The sequence below is a fragment of the Nanorana parkeri genome, unplaced genomic scaffold (genome assembly GCF_000935625.1).
Source record: "Nanorana parkeri isolate BGI_ZX_2015 unplaced genomic scaffold, ASM93562v1 scaffold955, whole genome shotgun sequence".
NCBI lineage: Eukaryota > Metazoa > Chordata > Amphibia > Anura > Dicroglossidae > Nanorana > Nanorana parkeri.
The window spans coordinates 638,300-650,389 of NW_017307223.1; the positions used below are offsets into that span (position 1 = coordinate 638,300).

Here is a 12,090-nt window from a genome sequence, read left to right on the forward strand (position 1 = left end):
TAATAATATACCATCCATGGCAGTAAATGACGGATGGAATATTATTAACGGTCACAATTAAACTTGTCTTTATTGGTTTTTTTTTGTGTGTAGATATATTTTTTATGCCTCATTTGTTTGAAGGCTCATATATGTGACTCATTTATATATGTTTCAATCGATTAGATGTGTATGATTATTAGCTCGGCGCAATATTGTTTTTCACAAATCAGGATGGCTGAAGATGCTCAACCTGGAGAAATACCGGGTGACGATGTCGACGAGGGTGACGGAGTTCATAGACATATCTGGAGGAGAGGAGAGTATTGTTGAGTTTAACTCCATTAGTGCAACTGATGTCAAAACTCTTTTTTTTTAGTTTTGAGAGGTATTTCTTGAGTAGAGAGGTATTACAATATCTATCAGGTGGGTTTTTTTTGCTCTCTGTGTCCCCATTCAGGGAAATTCACCCTCTCTGTTTGTACTGGTGACATAATCATTATCACTAAAAGAAAATCCCACATTTTGGGCTGTCATCAGAGCAGGAAAAGATGGTAAAGGAAGGGAAATCTTCCCATGGGGACACTAGTTCTGGTGACCCACCAGGGATTTCCCTCTCTTTGAAGGATTTTCCTCTCACTTCCTGTTGTGGGTAATGGCCTAAAAATGTTTTGGCTTCATTTTAAGGAGATGTAAATAAGAGTGCATTATATTTCCCCTGCCACTGACAAAAGACCCCATCAAAACCTTCCTATGCAGCCCTGTGATTTATAATATACCTCCTACCTTGCTGAGATGAGAAAGAAGGACACCTTCAACCACAATGGGGGACATTTATCAAGCAAATTAGAGATATAATTAGACACAAATCAGGCTGCCTCTCATTCAGCAAAGTCTCAGCGACAGATTTTCAGTCCTGTGTGTCTATATTGCTGGGCATCAACGTGCGACAGTTTGCAAAGTTCTGAGACAGATCTATCACTAAAGATGAGACAGATTTTCACTCTAAACGGTTGCATAATTAAGAAGTGGTCAGGGTCAGGTTTTATTCTGTGGAAGCGCTACTTTAGAGCAGCTGAGGGAGAAATGTATGACTCATGCTGTAACCTTGTACTAAATCTGCATCACAATTGTCTCACTACCCCTGTTTAACACTAGTGATGAGTGCGGGCTTGGTGTGAACCAAGTTTGCCCATGCCTGCTCAAAACGGTAACCAACACACTCCTCCTGGCAAAAGTGAGTTGCAGAGAGGCGCATTCCACTCCCTATAGCTACAGTATCTCACAGAAGTGAGTACCTGTAACCGGTCCTGTTAAACCGCTATATGTTCTTGGCCACCGTGCTGCAGCTCAGTTTCAGGGTCTTGGCAATCTTCTTATAGCCTAGGCCATCTTTATGTAGAGCTACAATTCTTTTTTCACATCCTCAGAGTTCTTTGCCATGAGGTGCCATGTTGAGCTTCCAGCGACCAGTATGAGAGAGTGAGAGCGATAACACCAAATTTAACACACCTGCTCCCCATTCACACCTGAGACCTTGTAACACTAATGAGTCACATGACACCGGGGAAGGAAAATGGCTAATTGGGCTCAATTTGGACATTTTCACTTAGGGGTACTCACTTTTGTTGCCAGCGGTTTAGACATTAATGGCTGTGTGTTGAGTTATTTTGATGGGACAGCAAATGTACACTGATATACAAGCTGTACACTCACTACTTTACATTGTAGCAATAAGTGTCATTTCCTCTGCGCCGTCACATGAAATTAAATAATAAAATATTTACAAAAATGTGAGGGGTGTACTCACTTCTGTGAGATACTGTATACGTCACAAAGGGACAGGGAATGCCCCCGCTGCAGCTGCCCGCCACTGATTGGGCCAGCAGGGAGGAGTGGGGGGTTATAGTTTTGAGTGGACCTGGGCAAACTGAACCGACAGAATGAATGGTCACCACCACTCCAAATGTTCTTCAATGCCAAATCTTTCTATTAGATACAGCAGGTCATATCACAATTTGTAGCAACATTTCGGAACCTGTCTGGTCCCTTCATCACTTAAACACTTTGTTTGCCTGATGAAGGGATCAGACAGGTTCCGAAACGTTGCTACGCATGGTGATATGACCTGCTGTATCTAATAAAAAAGATTTGGCATTGAAGAACATTTGGAGTGCTGCTGACCATTCACTCTTGAATATTTGGCGTTGCCATCTGCGGCCATTTCAGCACCCCGTAATATATGGGGTCTTTTGGTCAGGAGTGCAGTGGGATTCCGTATTGGACTCAGAGAGGGTCATCTCTGCTTAGCCCCACCCCCACCGATGGAATCACCCCTGCCACACCCCCTGTTATGGAGACCATTAGGGTTTTATATGCCAAAGATGATTGGCTAAGCCCATTATTGTTTTTTCACCATTGCTTTTCCTTTATACTGGCTCACTTAAATAGTAAACAAGATAATTAAGAGATAAGATAAAAGTTTTAGTGCAGAATAACACTGTTTGTAGTAAATAGAACCTTTTCATAGATATCTGTACACCAGACTAAAAAGAGAGACAACTGAAGAGGAAAGAGGGACACAGGGATTTGGTTCCAATTGGGAGGTATGATAATATATGTTGCTACTGCAGGTTTCAGTACTTTCCCTTCAAGTAGCTAAGCTGCAGGGAGCCCTATTCCTCCACAGTAAAGTGCAGTGCAGGTCAGCCAGAGGAGCTCTGTTCTGATAGACACTAACTATAGTGAAACCACCATAACCTGCACACTTCCGCACAAATCTTTTAGCTTTCTGTACTTCCTGTTTTCCAAGCTACCAAAGAACACGCACAGCCCTGACAACACTGCAGCCAATCACGGTTCTCAGAGCGCAGCCCTGTCAACACTATAGCCAATCCCGGCTCTCAGAGCATAGCTATGCCAACACCGTAGCGAATCACAGCTCCCAGCTCACAAGCCTTGCCAACACAGAAGCCAATCACGGTTCTCAGAGAACAGCTCGCCCAGCACGCTAGCCAATCACGGTTTCCAAAGCGCAAACATCTCCATTCCTAGTGGCCGAAATCACACGACTCGGTGACTGGCCGCTGGGCGGGGATAGACACGGAAGGGAAATGATGTTCGGGGGTTAACTAGTGCATCCACTCACTTCCGGGTTATTGTTCCGTCACAACGATTGACAGCGGGTAGTGCCGTTTCGCACGGTACTGTGGAGAGGTATGTCATGGCGGGAGCTCGTTGTGTCTGACGGGGTTTGTTATCGCGGTAGGTTTCCACAAGGGTGGACCTGATATCGTGTGTTTTGCTATGTGTACGTCATTCTTCCAGTCTGAGGTTCTGACCAGTAGGTTGTCGCTTATACCCACTCCCTCATCACGGAGGCCCTTTACTGCTCTATGAGCGATCCACAAGTGGCGCTCACATAAACAAGAGGGTGTGATGGTTGGGAGGGGAGGTCGGATTTTCCTGCCACACAGCCATTGAAAAATTGATTCATAAACACACATCTGTATCTTTTTTGTGAGTGGAACTACGTGTATGTCAGCTGCTATATCTGTTCAGATATTCTTGTGATTTACATATCTGTGGCATGTAGTGCAGGAAGGATGATGACATCAGAAGTATGGCATCTTATTGCCTGTTCTTTATTACAGCACTGATAATGTTTTGTAATCTTAGCGCCTTCAGAGCAGAATTAAACAATAATGGCACTTCCCTCATATATAAATATATTCTACACAATGCTGGTATTTGCCTTCTAAATCCTGCAAAGCCTTGGCTATCCTGAGATATCGCTGTTGTCACTTGTGCCTGCCCAGATTATAATGCATGCATGGTGACTGACCCCACTCAGCGCTGGAGAATCGGAGAGGGGCGGGAGGAATCCCTGTGTGGAGCGGTGACTGACAGGCACTGCTCACTGCAGGGCGACGATCGGGAAGTGAGCAGATCGGCAGCATGTTTCTGCTCACTTCCCAATCGATAGAGCCGACCTGTGGCTGCTTCTTTGTCTTGCCTCATACTTCTCCTTTAACTACTAAGAGGCTAAAATAAGTGCAGGTAACCCATATATTATGTTTTTTTTTTCTCAGCAAAATGTGTCATCATTGAGTTAACCTCCCTGGCGGTATTCCCGAGTATGGCTCTGGGTTAATTTTCAGTACCATAAGCGGTAACCCCTAGCCACACCCGGGATTACACAGTAGCGTTACTCACCTTGTCCCTCCAGCCGCGCTGTGTCCTCTGGCCGATGCCGGCATCCGTCTTCCGTTCCTTGCGAGCGTCGGCGTCGCAGGGGGGCGGAACCGGCTGGAATTAAAAAAAAATTGGGGGAAAAAAAGATATAATCAGACCGCCAGGGAGGTTAAAATAGTCTCAACGAGATGGCAGCAGTAGACGGTTTCCCCTTTGTCACCCTCATGAAAAATAGAACAAAAAAAATGAGTGCCGTGTAATGAGTACACTTCTCACACCCCCATTTCTGTGCATTAATCAGTTTGCAAGTTTTTTCTAATAACTAAAGAAGATTTAAGCTAAGTATGACTGATCTAATGCTATAATTTTGATAAACCAGGTCCATTTATTTGTATTTCTAATGCAGTAAATAGCCGATGGCTCTGTAATCTAGCTACACTTACTTACAGTTTTCTTCTCATTGTTGACATACTATCTTTTAAATCTTTAACAGGATGGCCGGTTGTGGTGAAGTAAGCCACACTGCAAATATGTTGCCCACAAACAAGAAGCTAGGAGAAGCTTGTTCCAATGGTGCCCCAAGCCTTGCAGTCCCAGAATGTGCTATCTGCCTCCAAACCTGTGTTCACCCAGTCAGTCTTCCTTGCAAGCACATCTTTTGTTATCTGTGTGTGAAAGGAGCCTCATGGCTTGGAAGGCGATGTGCACTGTGCAGGCAAGAAATCCCTGAGGACTTCCTGGATAAGCCAACTTTACTCTCCCCTGAGGAACTAAAGTCTGCCAGTCGAGGGAATGGTGAATATGCTTGGTACTATGAGGGAAGAAATGGTTGGTGGCAGTATGATGAGAGGACGACCAGAGAGCTGGAAGATGCTTTCACAAAAGGCAAAAAGAACACAGAGATGCTCATAGCTGGTTTTCTTTATGTAGCTGATTTTGAGAACATGGTACAGTATCGACGAAATGAGCATGGACGCCGCAGAAAGATAAAAAGGGATATTGTGGACATACCAAAAAAAGGTGTTGCTGGACTACGACTAGACTGTGATGCAGCAAATGTAAACCCTGCTCGAGAAAGCTCAGCTGACGGTGCAGATAACATTGCAGCATCAGGCCAGCCTACTGCTCTTTTACCTGTAAGACCTCATACAGCACTTGGTGGTCAGACTGCAAATCCAGCCCCTGCAAACTCGCAAACCGATGGCACTTCACTTGACAGTGCATTCTCTCAACTTCAGATCGGAGATCATGATATGGGTAGAAATAACATAGGGGAAGGTGAAGAAGGACTTCCACAGCTTGGAGGCAGAGTGCCACCTGCTAATACCACTGTAGATGAACCTGAATCAGATGACGGCAGCGATCAAGGGATTCTTTCACTTCAGCAGAACCCATTACTTGTTCAGCAAAGACAAAACGTTGTAGGGTCTACGCAGCAAGCACCAGATCGTGCGGCTGCATCAGCTAACGGTGCACAAAGTGCCAGTGTGAGGTCTAGGAGACCTGATGGACAGTGCACAGTTACTGAGGTTTAAGTAAGTGAGGTTCCCATGCTTTTAACAAGCCATGCAAGATGTCATTGCTTTAGGATTGAGCTCAGACCTAGACAGCTGGTTATTTGAATAAAAAATACTGACCCCCTAACATGAAGTATATCTTGATTTGTTTCATTTTTAAGCTGGAAGGTCTATTTATTAGTAGATGAGTGAGAAGACTGAGTTGGCATATACGGAGTGCTGAACTGGCCTATATGATTCCATGTTTTTATAGTACTGCTAAACCAGAAGGTATGGTCAAGGAAGTAACAGTCTGATGATTGTAGCACTATCAATTGCTCTCGTGAAAGTAGAAGAAACATAATTCAGTGTGTCATTTGCTTATAGTATTCTTTACTTTGTTACAACTGAATATCTTGGAACTGGACCAAATGATGTTGAATAACCAGTAGGCTTACAAAATGCAGCGGGTGCCCAGTTTTCTATTTGCCTATTTAGAAGTGGGAGCAGATTGACAAGGTCCTGAAGTCTGTATAGCTTTTTCTACAGCACTATATTAAAGGAATTCTGTACGGAGCGAAATATGCATGACGTCATTGCTTCTGAAAATGTTAGTGGACTGACTTTCATGGAGATCCAATGGCTTTAATACCTTAACTTGTTCACTTGGTACAAATGTGGAGATCAGGAGTTCTAGTGGGCCATTAACTGAAATATTTACAGCTGAAGACTGCTAGTTAATTGGCATTTCCTGGAGAAGTTTAGCAATGGCTGCCTACTTATTTGTCTTGTTAAAGGTTTCTCCCAAGTATTGGCGTACATTCATTTGCAGATAATCTGTCCTTAAAGTTTACATGTAAGCTAATTTGGAAAAGATATATTACATGAGAATGAATTCTCTTGCACTGTTCTATCAATAAATGGAATGTCTTGTAGGGCTTGGAAATTCAAATGTAAAGGGACTGTTCCAAGGCAAAACTCCTTGTGATAACCCTTTCTTGGAAACAAGAATTTCATGATGTATATATCCTAAACAGGCTCTAGGGCAGTGACCCTAAACCTATTCACTAAGTCACGGTCATAGAACTAGAGCGCGGCATGGGAGTTGGGAAATTACGGTTTCTATCAACATAACACATGGGGAATAGGTCTGAACAGTCATTTACAATGAGTGGGACAATGAACGTTTTGTATATCATGGTGAGGAAGGCTTTTCACTCTTGGTGACATAACAGTAGGAAAGAGCGTTGCTACATTACCATTTTTAGCACGTATTATGAAGCAGACATGTAGGAAATGTTTTGCCGCACTTAATCCACACCTATTTGTCAGAAGTGGACTGTATAGTCTAAAAGCATGGGTCATAAGACCGAAAACAACCATCAATCTGCCCAATAGTTTTACTAGCAGTTGACTATAAATCTCCTGCTTCTTGATTTTTCCATACATTCTAGTCGAAGATTTACAGTGCTGTGTATTTACTACACTGTGCTGCAGAAATCAAAGCATAATTATTCAAGAAGTTCCAAAAAAAGGTAACAAGTAATAGAAAACTCCACTTAGTTTTAATTGCTTGGTTTCCTCTGAAAGGGTCCGTCCCCCACAGGCAGGTGTTGAGCTGAGCCTATGGCTTCTTAAGGACTGTTGGGAAGATCATCCCACCATCATTCGTAGCTATTCGCTCCTGACTTGAAATCTGTGTTCTGGCTATGATTTAAGACCTCCAGAATTTGCATTTTTTAAAGTATTTTATATATTGGTGAATTCACTCCAAAACTATGTTCAAGATGATTTCTACTTTTATTTTTCGGGTTTTTTTTTGTGGCTATGATGACATCACATTGATGTAAGTAGTCGTTTTATTTGGATGACATTAAACATCATAGGCCTGTTCAGCACTTTGTGCTTTTGTAGTCTCCTCTTACACTTTGTCTTTACTTGTGTGTGAGTGTGTGTGTTTTAGCTTTGTAATTGCTTCTCCTGGTTCTTTCTAAAGAACGAAAATGTTCTCATCACAAATTCCCCTCACTCAATTGGATGTAACAGGCTGCTATTCCATTTAAATATGCTACAAATAAATGCTAAATTCATATGAATTTAAAAAAACAAACCTCTACAACTATCGTTGTAGATTTGAACTTGGACACTGTGTAGCTTGGCATGTTTTCCAATCTGTTGTGACATTGTAGCTGAACTAACATCTTCATTGACCAGAGAGAACCATCATCTAAAAGCTCTCTGTATTGAAGTCCAGATGTTTGTCAATGAACTCTGCATGAGTTGTACTGTAAGAATGAGGATCCATTTTTCAAAGCCCAGGAGCTGCGTAAATGTTATTTAATGACATGTATTTGTAAGTTTAAAGTAATGTGGTCTAATACGCAAATGGCTTCCATTTTAGATCAACCTTCCAGCAGCATATGTATAAAGAGCTAATATTGTTTTGTTGATAATTTTTACACCCTTTCCTCTCCTTAGACTTTGCTGTCTAGTCTGCATTTAGAATATTTTCCTTCAAGTTGTCTTGTTTTTGTTACAAGATTTGTAATTTAATAAAGATTACATTTTATCAGCAACATGTTTTTGACTTCTGCATTACAGTTACTGTGTTGTGTTTCTATGTCACATTTTACAAGTGTGTGTGGTGTGTGTGATAGATAGATATCTATCTCTATCTCTATCTCTATCTCTATGAATGTGTTTATGTATGTATGTATGTATGCATGTAAACATTATGACCACTGAGAGATGAAGTTAACAACATTGATTCTCTCATTACAATGGCACCTGGAAGTGGGTGACATATATTATGCAGCAAGTGAACATTTTGTCTCAAAGTTGATATGTTGGAAGCAGAAAAAATGAGCAAGTGTAAGGATTTTAGTGACTTTGACAAGGGCCAAATTGTGATGAAGGTGATTGGGTCAGAGCAACTGCAAAGCTGCAGCTCTTGTGGGATGTTCCCGATCTGCAGTGGTCAGGAGCTACCAAAAGTGGTCCAAGGAAGGAAAACCATTGAACCGATGACTGTTATGGATGGCCAAGGCTCATTGATGCATGTGAGGAGCAAAGGTAGGCCCATGTAGTCCAATCCAGTAGAAGAGCTACTGTAGCTCAAATTGTTGAAAATGTTAATGCTGGTTCTGATAGAAAGGTGTCTGAACACACAGAGCATCACAGTTTTTGTGTATGCATAGCTGTAGACCAATCAGGAGGCTCATGCTGACCCCTGTCCACCGCCAAAAGTGCATACAATTGGCATGTGAACATCAGAACTGGACAACGGAGCAATGGAAGAAAGTGGTCTGGTCTCATAAATTACATTTTCTTTTACATCATGAGGATAGCTGGGTGCATGAGTGTCACTTACCTAGGGAAGATATGCCACCAAGATGCACTAGAAGAAGGCAAGCCAGAGGAGGCAGTGTAATGCTTTGCAAAATGTTCTGCTGGCAAACCTTGGGGCCCAGCCATTCGTGTGGATGTTACTTTGACACGTACTACCTACCTAAACATTGTTGCTGACCAACTACCCCCCTTCATGGAATTGGTATTCCCTGATGGCTGTGGCCTCTTTCAACAAGATAATGCACCCTACAACAGCAGTTCAAGAATAATTTGAAGAACACGAACAAATTTAAGGTGTTGAGTTGGCCTTCAAATTCTGCAGATCTCAATCCTACTGAGCTTAAAGGATCTGCTACTGACAGCTTGGTGCCACATACAGTATACCTTCAGAGCTCTAGGTTGGAGTTCATGCCTTGATGGCCCAGGGCTGTTTTAGCGGTAGAAGGGGTACCTGCTCAGTATTAGACTGGTGGTCATAATTTTATTGCTGCCCGCTGTATACACACATCTCTGAAATGCCTAGCAGAAGGCATCCTGTTCAGTCATTCTTTGAAACATAAAACAGTTGGGTTAGCCACTACTGTGTCCTCTAAGACACCCTTTGGGCATATGAGTGTTCATGCAACCATTGTTTTCAAAAGAAGTATATCTATACCCAAAACTCTATCCATAGTTTTGGATAGAGGAGAGAATGATTAGAACCCCTGTCATGTTTTACTGCAGTCTGAGAGATTCACTTCCTGTCTTGTATAGTGAGGGGAAATCTCTAACACAGGAGTGGACAAATGAATATGGAATTCAGGACCCAGTCTGTCAAATCCAGGAGCCAGTAAGGCACTTTTTGGGGGGCTCCTGCGATATGTTCTGCCATACTGTAACAGCAACACAAAGTAAAAGGGGTTAAAAGGAGAACTATGAGGTGAGTGTGATTTCCACTCATCCTCATAGTTAGAGCCAACCTGTGACAAAGAAGCTGTCACAGGTCGGCTCTATTGATTGGGAAGTGAGCAGAAACATGCAGCTGATCGGCTCACTTCCCGATCGTCTCCCTGCAGAGAGTGGTGACTGTCAGTCACCGCTGCCCGCAGGGATTCCCCCCTCTCTGATCCTCCAGCACTGAGTAGAGAAACGAACGGGGGAGGGGATGGGCACAGCTGGCTCTGCCTCTAGATAGGCAGAGCCAGCTGTCACTCACGCAGCTGAGTGGATCGCAACACAATTGTTGGGAGCCGCCCCGGCTGCGGCGCTTTCAGTATTGCCCACGATATACTGAGCTTTGGAACAGCAGAAAGGCATCATGGCACACTCACAAACCAGCATGTAAAACAACTTGTCTCACCACTAAGGACAATGACAGAGGTTTGGATACACGTCTTCTGCAGAGGATGTGAAAGCCGCACTGCCGCGCCAAGGCACCTCTTATAGTGCGGTCCTAACTCTAAACTATGAGAGTCTCCATCTTGGAGCACATGGGGGCAGAAGATATCAAATTGGGTGCAGGTTTGTCAGGAGGAAGCCCAACCTCCTTAAAAGCACAGAAACACACAAGGGATCCCGCACATCCCAATGGCAGCTGAGTAACCCCATGCGTCGCTGCACCAAATCGGTCAAGCAAAACAAATGACAAACGCACTCAACAATTTGTTATCAGTTATACAGTAAGGTGCACACAAAATGGGCTTTGAACAGTAAAACAGTAGAAAGGCATCATGGCACACTCACAAACCAGCATGTAAAACAACTTGTCTCACCACTAAGGACAATGACAGAGGTTTGGACAAACCTGCACCCAATTTGATATCTTCTGCCCCCATTTGCTCCTGGGATGATGCAACTCTCGCACAGGAGTTACTTCATCTCAGCATAAAATCAAGCCAAGACTGTACACTGAGCTGCTTAGTGTGCTTTTGAGAAAAAAAAATGCTGACAGGCAGTGAGAAGCATTTATGACAGGAGAGACAGTGTCTTCCATTCAGTTTTGCTTTAAATTAGGTCACATCTTCTAATAGCAGACGTGCACTGGTCTTTTATCTGTTTTGTACACTTATGAATTCATTCTCCCTTGTGAATCTTTTGATTAAGCAACTTGCCATTTGCTGCTATACATGTGCCCTAGCTTAGTGTAGTCATTTATCCATCCTGCAAATCTTTCAGGGACCAGACGTGGCCTTTAGTACTTGTAGTTTAGTATTCCGCTATATAAAACCTTTTGTATCTTTTCTCCTCTAAGAGGCCCTTTGAGGTGACTTCCAGTGGCACTTGGTAAAGGGATAACTTGCCAAATAGAAGTATGCTAAAGAACCTTTTAGTGCCTTCTATAAAAACTAGCCTTTTTCGAGTATATCAACTTATTTCCAGTACAGATTCACTTCATGTCAGGTTAGTGAAAGATGAATTCTGATGTGCTGCAACGGGTTAGTGCAATTTGTGCATTGCTCTACACAACCAAATAGGTAGATCAATACAATACTATTTAGAGCTTTAAAGTTTTTTTTTTTTCTGAGTGGTACATATATTTTAAGCCATCACCCCCTCCAAAAAAATGTGATTACTGTTAAAAAAAATGTATTACTTTAAAGCAGCGTTTCTCAAAATGTTTTCAGTCACGGCACCCTTTAAAAGTATGCAAAATCTCAAGGCACCCCAGCCTCTAAAATGTTAAAAAAATGTAAATGTAAAACATGTGGTCCCTCCAAAATCCTTACTAGACCCCCCACCTTGGAATTTAAAAGTGCAAAGACACAAAAAAGTTGTGTTCCCATCGCACTCCTGACCGAATAATACCCATAGAGTCGGGTGGGTGCCAGAGTGACTGCAGATGCCTCTGCAATCCAAGATAAGTGTAAGTATAAAGTCACTCGCACTCCAATAGAATTTCAAGTCAAAAAACAGTTTATTGATTTGATTGCTATCACATCATATAACTATATGATGTGATAGCAATCGAGTCAATAAACCGTTTTTTGACTTGAAATTCTATTGGAGTGCGAGTGACTTTATACATAGACCCTCTTCACATTAGAGCCCCACCTTTCACAGAGTTCCCCTTTTCATTAGGAGCCCCCTTCATATC

At 42.7% G+C, this 12,090-nt stretch overlaps 1 protein-coding gene across 1 annotated transcript; it reads left to right on the plus strand.

Annotated features, from left to right (window-relative positions):
* The first annotated feature begins 3,079 nt into the window (after positions 1-3,079).
* On the plus strand, positions 3,080-6,037 carry RNF146 (ring finger protein 146). Its single transcript, XM_018566514.1, has 2 exons — positions 3,080-3,195; positions 4,667-6,037. Exon 2 carries the CDS (start codon positions 4,668-4,670, stop codon positions 5,706-5,708), a length of 1,041 nt encoding a protein of 346 aa, XP_018422016.1. The 5' UTR covers positions 3,080-3,195; position 4,667; the 3' UTR covers positions 5,709-6,037.
* Positions 6,038-12,090: the final 6,053 nt, after the last annotated feature.